Genomic DNA, 14,008 nt, shown 5'->3' with positions numbered 1-14,008 from the left:
CTGCTCGCATGAAGGCAGACATTTGTGAGCTCACTCACAGAACAGCTCGGTCGGTTTGTTCAAACCTGCTGTTTATACTGGGATTTCCACTTCTTTCCTTTAGCTCAGTTGTGCATATCAGCATCAGCTGGATTTCCTTAGCCCTACTCTCCACTTCAAACCAAGTATTATTTTACACGACTACGTTTTAGGTTGACTGATCTCTGATCAATTAACAATTATGAGCCTATCGAGAATTCTACACATCCCTGAATAGTTCCGCTCTGTCCAACTGCAATTATCTGATCATTAACTAGATCATCTAACAGTGACTGGAAAGTGTGAAAAAAAAATCACTGCAGACTTCAACAGTCACAGTGAGAGGGACAACATTTTAAATACTTTACTATCATTCTCTTCATGAAGCTGCCAATTCATGGCTTTGGACATTATTTCCAGTGGTATCATTAAGCTTGATGAAAATGTATAAAATCCTCAGACATAATCTGATCACGATTAAAGAAAGATTTGGATAGTGAGCTTCCCCATAAAAGTTGGCCCATTTCACACACTGATCCTGTAACCCTATTGATAATTGCCCAAATGGATAGGATACATTGCTGGATCTGGCACTAGAGAATGAAATGGGCCAGTGGGGTGGCAAGGTAGTGCAGTGGTAGAGTTGATGCCTTACGGCGCCAGAGACCCAGGTTCTACCCTGATTACGGGTCCTGTCTATACAAAGTTTGTACGTTCCCATGGGTTCCTGTGACCGCATGGGTTTTCTCCAGGTGCTCCAGTTTCGTCCCACATCCCAAAGACGTACAGGCTTGTCGGTTAATTGGCTTTGGTAAAAAAACGTAAGCTGCCCCTAGTGTGTAGGATAGTGCTATGGGATCTTTGGTCAGGGCAGACTCAATGGGCCGAAGGTCCTGTTTCCACACTGTATCTCTGAACTAAACTATGTGGATCAGGTGGGCTGGAAACTGGAACAGGTGAGATCATAGTATCAGAAGATATAAGAAAATAACTGCAGATGCTGGTACAAATCAAAGGTATTTATTCAAAAAATGCTGGAGTAACTCAGCTGGTCAGACAGCATCTTCAGCCTGAAGAAGGGTTAGATGTGGCCCTTGTGGCTAAAGGGATCAGGGGGTATGGAGAGAAGACAGGTACAGGTTACTGAGTTGGATGATCAGCCATGATCATATTGAATGGCGGTGCAGGGTCGAAGGGCCGAATGGCCTACTCCTGCACCTATTTTCTATGTTTCTATTTTTCTATGTGAAGTTGGGTTCGAGAGGTTGGTTATGGGGTGAATCAACTCCTGCCTGAAGAAGGGTCTCCACCAGAAACGTCACCCATTCCTCTACCCAGAGATGCTGCCAGTTCCACTGAGTTACTCCAGCATTTCGTGTCTATCTTCAGAAATTACCTGGATTTGCTTCAATATGCCTATCACAACAGGTCAACAGCAGAAGCTATCTGATCTCACTGGCTGGTCACTGTTCTCTCAGTCTGAAGAAGGGTCTCGACCTGAAACGTCACCCATTCCTTCTCTCCTGAGATGCTGCCTGACCTGCTAAGTTACTCCAGCATTTTGTGAATAAATACCTTCGATTTGTACCAGCATCTGCAGTTATTTTCTTATACTACCTGATCTCACGGGCTGGTCACTCTGCTCTGGGCCACCTGGATAACAGGAACACATTGGACTTTGCTGGCTTTACCTTGCATTAAACGTTATTCATTTATCATGTGTCTATACACTGTAAATGGCTCGATTGTAATCATGGATTGTATTTCCGCTGATTGGTGAGCACGCAATGAAAGCTTTTCATTGATCATCGGGACACGTGACAATAAACTAAACTGGAACATGAAGGTAAAAAATAACAAATAAACAGACACAACGCGAAATGCACAACTGCAGAATGGCGCAAAGATTGTAATGCAGATTGTAAGATTGCATAATTGCTTAAGATTGTAAGGTAATAAGATTGTAAAGATTGTAAGAACATTGATTTCCTTTCATCCCCTCTCCTTATTCCGACTGAACATAAATTCAATTGAGTGAAACGCCACCTCCCTTAAATCCACCCATGCCAGACTCTCCATGAATGGAGGGGAATGAACCCAGCGGGTGGGTCTGAAGTCCGTCCCGTTTCACGAGTGCACACACACACATAGAACTGTACATTAAACAAAAAAAGACACTGCAAATGTTGGAGCTGGGGGGTTTGGGATGAGAGCCCATCCACCCATCTCCAGACTGCTGGCGGCTCTCCACTGCTGGCGAGATAAGAAGGGTTAGCGGGGTTATGTCCGCACCCAGGCCAGGACAGACACAAAAATTCTGGGAGTAACTCAGCGCGTCAGGCAGCATCTCTGGAGGGAAGACCGGGTCGAGACCCCCGCTTTGTCCGCGCCCGCACAACTCTGCCTGTCCCGCTGAGTTGCTCCAGCATTCTGTGTCTATCTCTGGTCCAGTGAGTGTGTGGGACATGCTTTCGGTGAGAGAGAGAAAAACAAAAGCGGACACGGAACGGCGATTCTGTGCCATCGTTTAATAGGGCCATCGTTTAATAGGGCCATCGTTTAACAGGGCCATGGTTTAACAGGGCCATGGTTCCTGGGTACGCACATCGCAGAGGATCTTACCTGGTCTACCAACACCATCACCACAGTAAAGAAGGCACAGCAGAGACTCCACTTCCTGAGGATCCTCAGGAAAACCAACCTGCAGGAGAAGCTCATGATGTCCTTCTATCGCTGCTCCACCGAGAGTGTGCTGGCATACTGTATAACCACATGGTATGCCAGCTGCTCAGAAAAGGACAGGAAGGCCCTTCAGAGGGTCATCACAACGGCCCAGAAGATCATCGGCTGCTCACTGCCCTCCCTGGAGCACCTGTTCAGCCTACGCTGCCTCAGTAGAGCAGGCAAAATAATAAAAGATCCATCCCACCCCGGCCACCGTCTGTTTGTTCATCTGCCCTCTGGTCGACGTTTCAGGTCGATCAAATCCCGAACAAACAGACTTAAGAACAGTTTTTACCCCAGGGCCATACGAGAACTGAACACTACCTTCTGCACTACGCAACACTGTTAAAAAATCTTTGTACTTAATATAATTGTATTTATTTGTTTTTGCATTTATTGCATATATGTTTGTACGCACCGTCAGGATTGGCTATTTTTTAATTTCGTTGTACTCGTTGCAATGACAATAAATGAATATTATTATTATTAATAAGTCAAGTCAAGTCAAATTTATTTGTCACATACACATACACATACACGATGTGCAGTGAAATGATAGTGCCATGGTTTAATAGTACCATCGTTTAATAGTACCATCGTTTAATAGTGCCATAATATAACAAAAATAACTGCAGATGCTGGTACAAATTGAAGGTATTTATTCACAAAATGCTGGAGTAACTCAGCAGGTCAGGCAGCATCTCAGGAGAGAAGGAATGGGTGACGTTTCGGGTCGAGACCCTTCTTCAAGAAGGGTCTCGACCCGAAACGTCACCCATTCCTTCTCTCCTGAGATGCTGCCTGACTCGTTTAATAGTACCATCGTTTAATAGTACCATCGTTTAATAGGGCCATCGTTTAATAGGGCCATCGTTTAATAGGGCCATCGTTTAATAGTGCCATCGTTTAATAGGGCCATCGTTTAATAGTACCATCGTTTAATACAATACAATACAATATATCTTTATTGTCATTGTACCCAGGGGTACAACGAGATTGGGAATGCGCCTCCCATACGATGCAATAATTTAATTAATTTAGACAACAGCAACCCAACGAAACAATAATAGTGCATAATATAAGAAAATAACTGCAGATGCTGGTACAAATCAAAGGTATTTATTCACAAAATGCTGGAGTAACTCAGCAGGCCAGGCAGCATCTCAGGGGAGAAGGAATGGGTGACGTTTCGGGTCGAGACCCTTCTTCAGTCTGAAACGTCACCCATTCCTTCTCTCCTGAGATGCTGCCTGACTCGTTTAATAGAGCCATCGTTTAATAGTACCATCGTTTAATAGGGCCATCGTTTAATAGGGTCACCGTTTAATAGGGCCACCGTTTAATAGGGCCACCGTTTAATAGGGCCACCGTTTAATAGTGCCATCGTTTAATAGGGCCATCGTTTAATAGGGCCATCGTTTAATAGGGCCATCGTTTAATAGTGCCATCGTTTAATAGTGCCATCATTTAATGGGGCCATCGTTTAATAGTGCCATCGTTTAATAGGGCCATCGTTTAATAGTACCATCGTTTAATAGTGCCATCGTTTAATAGGGCCATCGTTTAATAGTGCCATCGTTTAATAGTGCCATCGTTTAATAGTGCCATCGTTTAATAGTGCCATCGTTTAATGGGGCCATCGTTTAATAGTGCCATCGTTTAATAGTGCCATCGTTTAATAGTGCCATCGTTTAATGGGGCCATCGTTTAATAGGGCCATCGTTTAATAGTGCCATCGTTTAATAGGGCCATCGTTTAATAGTGCCATCGTTTAATAGTGCCATCGTTTAATGGGGCCATCGTTTAATAGTGCCATCGTTTAATAGGGCCATCGTTTAATAGTGCCATCGTTTAATAGTGCCATCGTTTAATGGGGCCATCGTTTAATAGGGCCATCGTTTAATAGGGCCATCGTTTAATAGTGCCATCGTTTAATAGTGCCATCGTTTAATAGGGCCATCGTTTAATAGTGCCATAATTTCACAGTGGGACGCTCCTTGTTCTGTGCAGTCATGTCCTTGCGCCCCCAAACATTAACACAACATCCCCCAACATTAACACAACATCCCCCAACATTAACACTACACCCCTCCCCTCCCCTCCCCAAGGCCAATCAAACAGCACAGTTCAAAATACGGAAGTGAAGTCACCTCCCATCCCTGATTTGTTACCGAATAACGAGATCCCTTTCCTGTCACAATATTGAAACTTTATGTTTTATGTGAGAACGGGCTGCAAGAAAGGTGGCTGCTTTTGCATCCTCATCTTGAAAGGGTAAAAACAAAAAAAATATCTTTCTCTACTTGGCAAATGTGGCGCCGACCTTCCCCTGGTTTGAATGAATTCATAGGAAATAACGTGGTAACTTTTTGTTTTTTGTTTCTAGCCAGAGGAGGTTCGCTTCTGCTTTACTACAGTTTTGTTCTCTCTCCCCCACCCCCCACCCCACCACCGCCCCCACCACCGCCCCCACCCCCACCCCCACCCCCACCCACCAACACCACCCCCACCCCCACCCCCACCCACCAACACCACAATCAGGGTCCCGACCCCCAAACGCCGCCCTTCCAGGGCAATCTGTCTGCCTGAGCCCCAGTTCTTTGTGTGCTTGCTTGCTTGCTTGCGGTGTGATTGATTGATTGATTGATTGCTTGCCCTGTGAAATTTCTGTGAAACGCTCCTTCTTGAATCCTGCTCCATCCTGAATGAGAACAGACGTTTTATTTTGTGGGGTGAGACCTTTGCTGGAAGTGGCGGCGATACTTTTGTGTGTTGTGAACTACTTGGAACAGTAGTGTAACATTTGTAACGGGAATGAAAACGTTGCGAGCGCTGTGTTCCAAATGCTGTTGCAAATGTGTCTGAGACTGAACGCCCCATCACTGTGAGTAACTCCCAAACACATTGTGTCCATCTGCGGCATAGCCCAGCAGTGTATACCAAGAGTAACAGTCCAGACCACCCACCTCCCCTCGTCCTCCCTCCAAGTCGAAGGCTCGGATCCCCTCCTGCAGAATAAGACGACTCAATCAGCCATGATGTGTGTTGGGAAGGAACTGCAGATGCTGGTTAGACAGAAAGTGCTGGAGTAACTCAGCGGGTCAGACAACATAGCATCTCTGGAGACGGGTGACGTTTCGGGACCCTTCTTCAGACTGGATCACCCATCCCTTCTCTCCAGAGATGCTGCCTGACCCGCTGAGTTACTCCAGCACTTTGTGTCTTTCTTCAATCAGCCATGATTTTATTGAACGGCGGAACTGGCAAAGGGACGATTTTTTGCTTCAAAGCCCTGTATCATTTTTGAATATAATTTTTCTCTTCTCTATATTGCATACCACGCTATATTGTAACCAGTTTAAAAATCAAAAATCACTTCTGTGTAAAGGAGTTGTCTCTCGATACCACTGATTGTTCTGCTTTGAATGCATTTCCAGAATCGCTTTCCTCCCCATGAGATATATATTACGTGGGAAATCTGCTCGGAGGCGGAGGATTCTTCTCGGGGGAGGGGTCCACTAGGCGTTACCGTTATCAGGATTCAAGGCAAAAGAGTCGCTGTCACAAATTGATGTCCAGTTCGAAGATAGACACAAAAAGCTGGAGTAGCTCAGTGGGACTGGCAGCATTGCTGGAGAGAGGGAGTCGAGACCCTTCTTCAGATCCGAAACGACCCCCATTCCTTCTCTCCAGAGATGCTGCCTGACCCGCTGAGTTACTCCAGATTGTTGTGTCCATCTTCGGTTTAAACCAGCATCTGCAGTTCCTTCCTACACTTGATGTCCAATTCCTTCTGTTTCCCTTCTTTGCATAAAGGTGGGCCCAGACTGTTGGCTTTCTGAAGCTTGATCACTCAGTGGAAGGAAGAAGAAGAAGAACTCGGGCAATCGATATTCTAAGAGGTGAGGACGTGGAATTGTTCTGTAGACTCTTTCAATCTTCATTTCTTCCAGCCTACCTTTCTTCCCACCCCCCCCCCTCCCACTCTTTCTCTGATCCCACCCCGTTTCTGACATCAACACTTGTGCAAGAAGGAATTGCAGATGCTGATTTACACTGAAGATGGACACAAATTGCTGGAGTAACTCAGTGGGTCAGGCAGCATCTCTGGAGAAAAGCAATTGGTGACGTTTTGGGTGGAGACACTTTCAACACTTTCTAGGAATAATAATTCAACAGCTCTCCTGCTATCTACCCTTACAACAACTACTTAAAACTGCCTAGATATTTCATTAAGTGGGCACTCAAAGATGGATTGCTTGTGAAAACTCCAGGTTTTGAAAATTGAGAGCAAATCGTCATTGAATTACATAGCGTGGAAATAGACCCTTCAATCCAATTCAGCCATGCTAACCAAATTTCCCAATGGATCTAATCACAATCTGCCCATGCTCCTCCAAACCTTTTCCACCTATGTATCTGTCCCAAGTCTCTTTCTAAAATGTTGCAATTTTGCCTCCTCTATCCCTTCCTCTGGCAGATCATTACAAATACCCACCCCCCGTCTGCGTGGGTTAAACCTGCTCTCAGGTCTCCTTTAAACCTTTCCCCTCTCACCTTAAACTCAGGGGGAAAGACTGGCTATTCACCCGTATCTAACATCTGCTTGATATATTTAAAGTAGGCTTGGATAGAAGCAGGCAGTGAAGAAAGCCAATGGAATGTTGGCCTTCATAACAAGAGGAGTTGAGTATAGGAGCAAAGAGGTCCTTCTGCAGTTGTACAGGGCCCTAGTGAGACCGCACCTGGAGTACTGTGTGCAGTTTTGGTCTCCAAATTTGAGGAAGGTTATTCTTGCTATTGAGGGTGTGCAGCATAGGTTTACTAGGTTAATTCCCGGAATGGCGGGACTATCATATGTTGAAAGACTGGAGCGACTAGGCTTGTATACACTGGAATTTAGAAGGATGAGAGGAGATCTTATCGAAACGTATAAGATTATTAAGGGGTTGGGCACGTTAGAGGCAGGAAGCATGTTCCCAATGTTGGGGGAGTCCAGAACAAGGGGCCACAGTTTAAGAATAAGGGGTAGGCCATTTAGAACGGAGATGAGGAAAAACTTTTTCAGTCAGAGAGTTGTGAATCTGTGGAATTCTCTGCCTCAGAAGGCAGTGGAGGCCAATTCTATGAATGCATTCAAGAGAGAGCTGGATAGAGCTCTTAAGGATAGTGGAGTCAGGGGGTATGGGGAGAAGGCAGGAATGGGGTACTGATTGAGAATGATCAACCATGATCACATTGAATGGCGGTGCTGGCTCGAAGGGCCGAATGGCCTCCTCCTGCACCTATTGTCTATTGTCAAACTATTTTCTCTGGGGGAAATCCAGAAGGAGGAGTGATCTTTGTAGTTCAGGCTCTGTGTCACTGAAGTCATGAGCAGCTTTGCAGGCCAGTGATGATAGAAATTCCCTTTCCTGAATCGTTGTGGATGCTCGGGGTCAGTTGTAACGTCTAAAGGTGTAATTAATAAACAGGATTATTGTGACAAAATGCAGGATTATGCAGATCAGATGAGTAATGGACATCATTTTTGGTGAGAGATCATGTGATAGGAGTAGAATTAGGCCATTCGGCCCGTCAAGTCTACTCCACCGTTCAATCATGGCTGATCTATCTCTCCCTCCTAACCCTATTCTCCTGTCTTCTCCCCGTAACCTCTGATGCCTGTACTAATCAAAAATCTATCTATCTCTGCCTTAACAGTATCCACTGACTTGGCCTCCACAGCCTTCTGCGGCAAAGAATTCCACAGATTCACCACCCTCTGACGAAAGAAAAATTTCCCCATCTCCTTCCTAAAAGAACGTCCTTTAATTCTAAGGCTACGTCCTCTAGTCGGAGACTCTCCCACATCCACTCTATCCAAACCATTGGATAGATACAGGGTCCACCACCAATTTTCCGACACCCTTGGTTCCAAAGCCTTTCTGGATCATCCATATTGCCAGACCAACAGAGGTCACGGCCTCCCGAAAGGAGTCAATTGGGATCAGAACAGGCCGCCGGGGGGCTAAGATATCGGCCTGCAACGTTGGCCTTGGGAGTCTGCTATGGGAGCCGATCTGCTTCATTTATAATGTTAAAGAAAAACAAAGTACTGCAGTAATTCGGCCAGTATCCCTGGAGGACACGGATTCACAACGTTTCGTATCAGGACCCTCCTTCATGGTCCTGACCCGAAATGTCACCTATTCATGTCCCTCCAGAGATGCCCATCCTGGAGATGTTGAGTTACTCCAGCACTTTTGTGTTTTGCTATTCTAATAAATTGCACCACCTTCGTTCATCCTCCCCTCTTCCCTGCAGATCTGACCGGACCGGCAATGACGGCGCTACCAGGGGGCGGGCCACGGATCCCCGGACTCCACGCGCTCCCCGTCGCCCCCGTCCATCCCGCTGCCCCATCCATCCTCCCTCAGCAGCCGCAGAGCGCCCTGCGCGAGATCACCTGCGTCACCCTGTGCAAGGTCGGCCAGGAGACCGTGCAGGACATCGTGGCTCGCACCATGGACATCTTCCACATGCTCCGGGCAACACAGGTAATCGCTTCATGCTCGGAGGGTCAAAGGAATCAGGGGATATGGGGAGAAAGCAGGAACGGGGTACTGATTTTGGATGATCAGCCATGATCATATTGAATGGCGGTGTAGGGTCGAAGGGCTGGATGGCCTACTTGAGGGGGGATCTTATAGAAACTTACAAAATTCTTAAGGGGTTGGACAGGCTAGATGCAGGAAGATTGTTCCCGATATTGGGGAAGTCCAGAACAAGGGGTCACAGTTTAAGGATAAGAGGGAAGTCTTTTAGGACCGAGATGAGAATGTTTTTTTTCACACAGAGAGTGGTGAATCTGTGGAATTCTCTGCCACTGAAGGTAGTTGAGGCCAGTTCATTGGCTATATTTAAGAGGGAGTTAGATGTGGCCCTTGTGGCTAAAGGGATCGGGGGTATGGAGAGAAGGCAGGTACGGGATACTGAGTTAGATGATCAGCCATGATCATATTGAATGGCGGTGCAGGCTCGAAGGGCCGAATGGCCTACTCCTGCACCTATTTTCTAGGTTCCTATGTAACTGTCTCTCTCTTCAAACTCATGGTTTTCTTTTCTATTGACATCATGGGATGTGTTTTTTGGTAGCGATATGGTAGTCATACAGCATGGAAACAGGCCCTTCAGCCCAACTTGCCCACACCGGCCTACATTTCCCTTCCACACTAGTCCCACCTGCCTGTGTTTGGCCCATATCCCTCTAAACCTGTCTTATCCATGTACCCGTCTAATTGTTTCTTAAACGTTGCAATTGTCCCTGCCTCAACTACCTCCTTTGGCTGCTCGTTCCACACACCCACCATCTTTTGTGTGAAATATTGTCCACCCCTGATCCCTGAATTGAGGGATCAGTTCATATGACATAGAGGCAGAATTAGGCCGTTCAGCCCATCGGGCCCATTAACCAGTATAGTGGCACAGTTCCCAGTGGTAGAGCTGCTGCCGTATAGTGCCAGAGACCCGGGTTCAATCCTGATTACGGGTGCTGTCTGTACAGAGTTTGTATGTTCTCCCTGTGACCCTGTGGGTTTTCCCTAGGTGTCCAGATTCCTCCCACATTCCAAAGACATTAGTTTTGTAGATTAATTGGCTTCTGTAACTTGTTCCTAGTGTGTGGGAAAGAACAAGTGTAGGGGTGACCGTTGGTGTGCTGGAGGGGCTATTTCAGTGCTCTATCTCTAAACTGAACTAGACATCGGTGTCAAGTTAGGAAAAGGGGACGTACAACGAGATCTGGGTGTCCTAGTGCATCAGTCACTGAAAGGAAGCATGCAGGTGCAGCAGGCAGTGAAGAAAGCCAATGGAATGTTGACCTTCATAACAAGAGGAGTTGAGTATGGGAGCAAAGAGGTCCTTCTGCAGTTGTACAGGACCCTAGTGAGACCGCACCTGGAGTATTGTGTGCAGTTTTGGTCTCCAAATTTGAGGAAGGATATTCTTGCTATTGAGGGCGTGCAGTGTAGGTTAAATCTAGGTTAAATCCCAGAATGGCGGGACTGTCATATGTTGAAAGACTGGAGCGACTAGGCTCGTATACACTGGAATTTAGAAGGATGAGAGGGGATCTTATCGAAACGTATAAGATTATTAAGGGGTTGGACACATTAGAGGCAGGAAACATGTTCCCAATGTTGGGGGAGTCCAGAACAAGGGGCCACAGTTTAAGAATAAGGGGTAGGCCATTTAGAACGGAGATGAGGAAAACCTTTTTCAGTCAGAGAATTGTGAATCTGTGGAATTCTCTGCCTCAAAAGGCAGTGGAGGCCAATTCTCTGAATGCATTCAAGAGAGAGCTAGATAGAGCTCTTAAGGATAGCGGAGTCAGGGGTATGGGGAGAAGGCAGGAACGGGGTATTGATTGAGAATGATCAGCCATGATCACATTGAATGGCTCGAAGGGCCGAATGGCCTCCTCCTGCACCTATTGTCTATTGTCAAACTATTTTCTCTGGGGGAAATCCAGAAGGAGGAGTGATCTTTGTAGTTCAGGCTCTGTGCCACTGAAGTCATGAGCACCTTTGCAGGCCAGTGATGATAGAAATTCCCTTTCCTGAATCGTTGTGGATGCTCGGGGTGAAGGGGATGGGGGAGTGGGTGGGGGAGGGAGAGGGGAGGGAGAGGGGAGGGAGGGGTGAAGAGCATGGGGGTGAGGTGAAGGGGTGGAGGGGGTGCTGCACCAATGCAGGAGAGGTTTGGACCCAACGGGTCCACTTGGTCTAGTTAATTATAAAATGAGAGAGATGCATTTGGCCCATTCGCCTCATCATGCAATGGGCTCAATGAATTGGCTTGAGATACCAGTAATGGCCAGGATACTGGGGATTAGTCATCAGCAAGACTTCAGTATTTTTCTCTGGAGTGGCACAGTGGCGCGGCGGTAGATTTGCTACCTCACAGGGCCAGAGACCCGGGTTTAATCCTGACTATGGGTGCTGTCTGTACAGAGTTTGTACGTTCTCCCTGTGACCGCTTGGGTTTTCTCCGGGTGCTCTAGTTTCCTCCCACGTTCTAAAGACTTGCAGGTTTGTGGGTTAATTGGCTTTGGTAAATTGTCCCCAGAGTGCAGGATAGAAGTAGTGTGCAGTGATCGCTGGTCAGCAATGACTCATGGACTGAAGGGCCTTGAGTTTCCACGCTGTATCTCCAAAACTAAAAGTTAAAAACCCCATTCAATTATTTGACGTTCTCCTGAGAGGGCAGCAAATGCAGTTTGAAGTAACTGAAGAAGGGACCCGACCCAAATCGTCACCCATCCATTTTCGCCAGAGATGCTGCCTGACACGCTGAGTTACTCCAGCATTTTGTGTCTCTTTGTTATAAACAAGCATCTGCAGTTCCTTTTTATTACAGGGAGCCTCCATGCAGCTTATGCACTGGGGCTTGGGGGAGGGAGGGTGGGAGGGGGGGGGGGGGGGGGGGGGGGGAAGTGTTGCTCATGTAGCCACAGCTGTGCATCTTTATCAGCGCTATTAAATTTGGAGGCTGCAGCAGTATTTCCTGCTGAAAAATCACGAGCAAGAGTTTTTTTTTTAACCCAATAACACAGTAAATGCATAATTGCTCTACCAACTCCTGGCGTGAAGTAGACAGGTGTCCTCCTAGTGGTGCAATGACTGAGCCACACTGGCCACAAAGGTTTTGGACAACGTCAGTCTTGATAAGCGACTGGACTTTGGAACTGGCCTGGACAAATAATATCCAGGTCGATCTCTGGATCCAGCTCCCTGGAGCAGAGGTTGGAAGTTTTGAGTATTGGCTCTAAATGTAACTGTCATCATTATTATTACTTCATTGAGTTATAGTCATACAGCATGGAAACAGGCCCTTTGGTCTGACTTTTCCATGCCAACCAAGATGCCCCATCGAAGCTACTCTCATTTGCCTGCATTTGGCCCATATCCCTCTAAACCTTTCCTGTCCAAGTGCATTTTGAACGCTGTTATGAAACCCCTTCTTGGTTCTTGGTCCTCCAAAATATTCCAAATGGAATTTAAACTGGAGGTGGCGGAGTATGGACTTAAGCAAGAAGGGCTTCTTGGAGAAGAGCTACCTTAAATTTAGTTGCGTCTGGTTGAATAACTATAGTAGGATGAAGACTATTCCATGCTTTAATTGTGCGAGGGAAGAATTAATTGCTGTACACATCTGTCTTGATAGACATTGATAATACCACATTTGGAGTACTGTGGACAATTCTGGTTGCAGGATGGATGTCATTACACTGGATAAACTGGGCAAGGTGCAAAAAGGATTTACATGGATATTACTGGGTCTGGTTCATTGAAATGTAGATAAGATTTTGGGATGCAATTTGGAGCTACAGTAATTTAGGACTTGACATGGTGGGTGTTGCATGTTTGTGAGAAATCATTTTGCAGCTATAGTTTCCAGTCATGTATTGTCTTTCCGCTGACTGGTTAGCATGCAACAAAAGCTCTTCACTGTACCTCGGTACACCGGACAATAAACTAAATTAAAACAAAGTATTCCACACTGGGAGTTTTGCCTATCTTGGGTCCGAGACTGTCTTGGAATAACTAGTCATAGAAACATAGAAAACAGGTGCTGGAGTCCATTTGGCCCTTCGAGCCAGCACCGCCATTTATTGTGATCATGGCTGATCATCTACAATCAGTAACCTGTGCCTGCCTTCTCCCCATATCCCTTGATTCCGCTAGCCCCTAGAGCTCCATCTAACTCTCTTTTAAATTCATCCAGTGAATTGGCCTCCACTGCCTTCTGTGGCAGGGAATTCCACAAATTCACAACTCTCTGGGTGAAAAATTTATTTTCACCTGTTTTAAATGGCCTCCCCTTTATTCTTAGACTGTGTCCCCTGGTTCTGAACTCCCCCAACATTGAGAACATTTTTCCAGCATCTGGCTTGTCTAGTCCTTTTATAATTTAATACGTCTCTATAAGATCTCCTCTCATCCTTCTAAACTCCAGTGAATACAAGGCTAGACTTTCCAATCTTTCCTCGTGTGACAGTCCCTCCATCCCAGGGATTAACCACGTGAGCCTACGCTGCACTGCCTCAATAGCAAGGACGTCCTTCCTCAAATGAGTCGCTTGGTTCAATTTTCACTTTTGTGAAAAGTCGCACACGAGAAGGCAAAGTCAATTTGGCCTTGTGTTAGTCAGCAACTCTTGTATTGGTGTTGCTTGGTCTCTTTGGTTCAAGCAACACTACCCACTTGCCAAGGGTGCTGGGAAT

General features: G+C 46.3%; 1 protein-coding gene across 1 annotated transcript in view; it reads left to right on the top strand.

Moving 5' to 3' along the window:
* Positions 1–4,928: 4,928 nt before the first annotated feature.
* Positions 4,929–14,008, top strand: part of LOC144606721 (mediator of RNA polymerase II transcription subunit 30-like) — a 30,460-nt gene continuing 21,380 nt past the window's right edge. Inside the window, exons 1-3 of the mRNA XM_078423038.1 lie at positions 4,929–5,016; positions 6,559–6,644; positions 9,049–9,281. Of these exons, the coding sequence (XP_078279164.1) occupies positions 4,955–5,016; positions 6,559–6,644; positions 9,049–9,281 (381 nt within the window). The 5' untranslated portion in view covers positions 4,929–4,954. The remainder of the gene's footprint in view (positions 5,017–6,558; positions 6,645–9,048; positions 9,282–14,008) is intronic.

Source organism: Rhinoraja longicauda, chromosome 27 (assembly GCF_053455715.1).
Source record: "Rhinoraja longicauda isolate Sanriku21f chromosome 27, sRhiLon1.1, whole genome shotgun sequence".
Taxonomy (NCBI): domain Eukaryota; kingdom Metazoa; phylum Chordata; class Chondrichthyes; order Rajiformes; family Arhynchobatidae; genus Rhinoraja; species Rhinoraja longicauda.
Note: the sequence above shows the minus strand (reverse complement) of the source record. Positions and strands in the feature narration are given on the sequence as shown.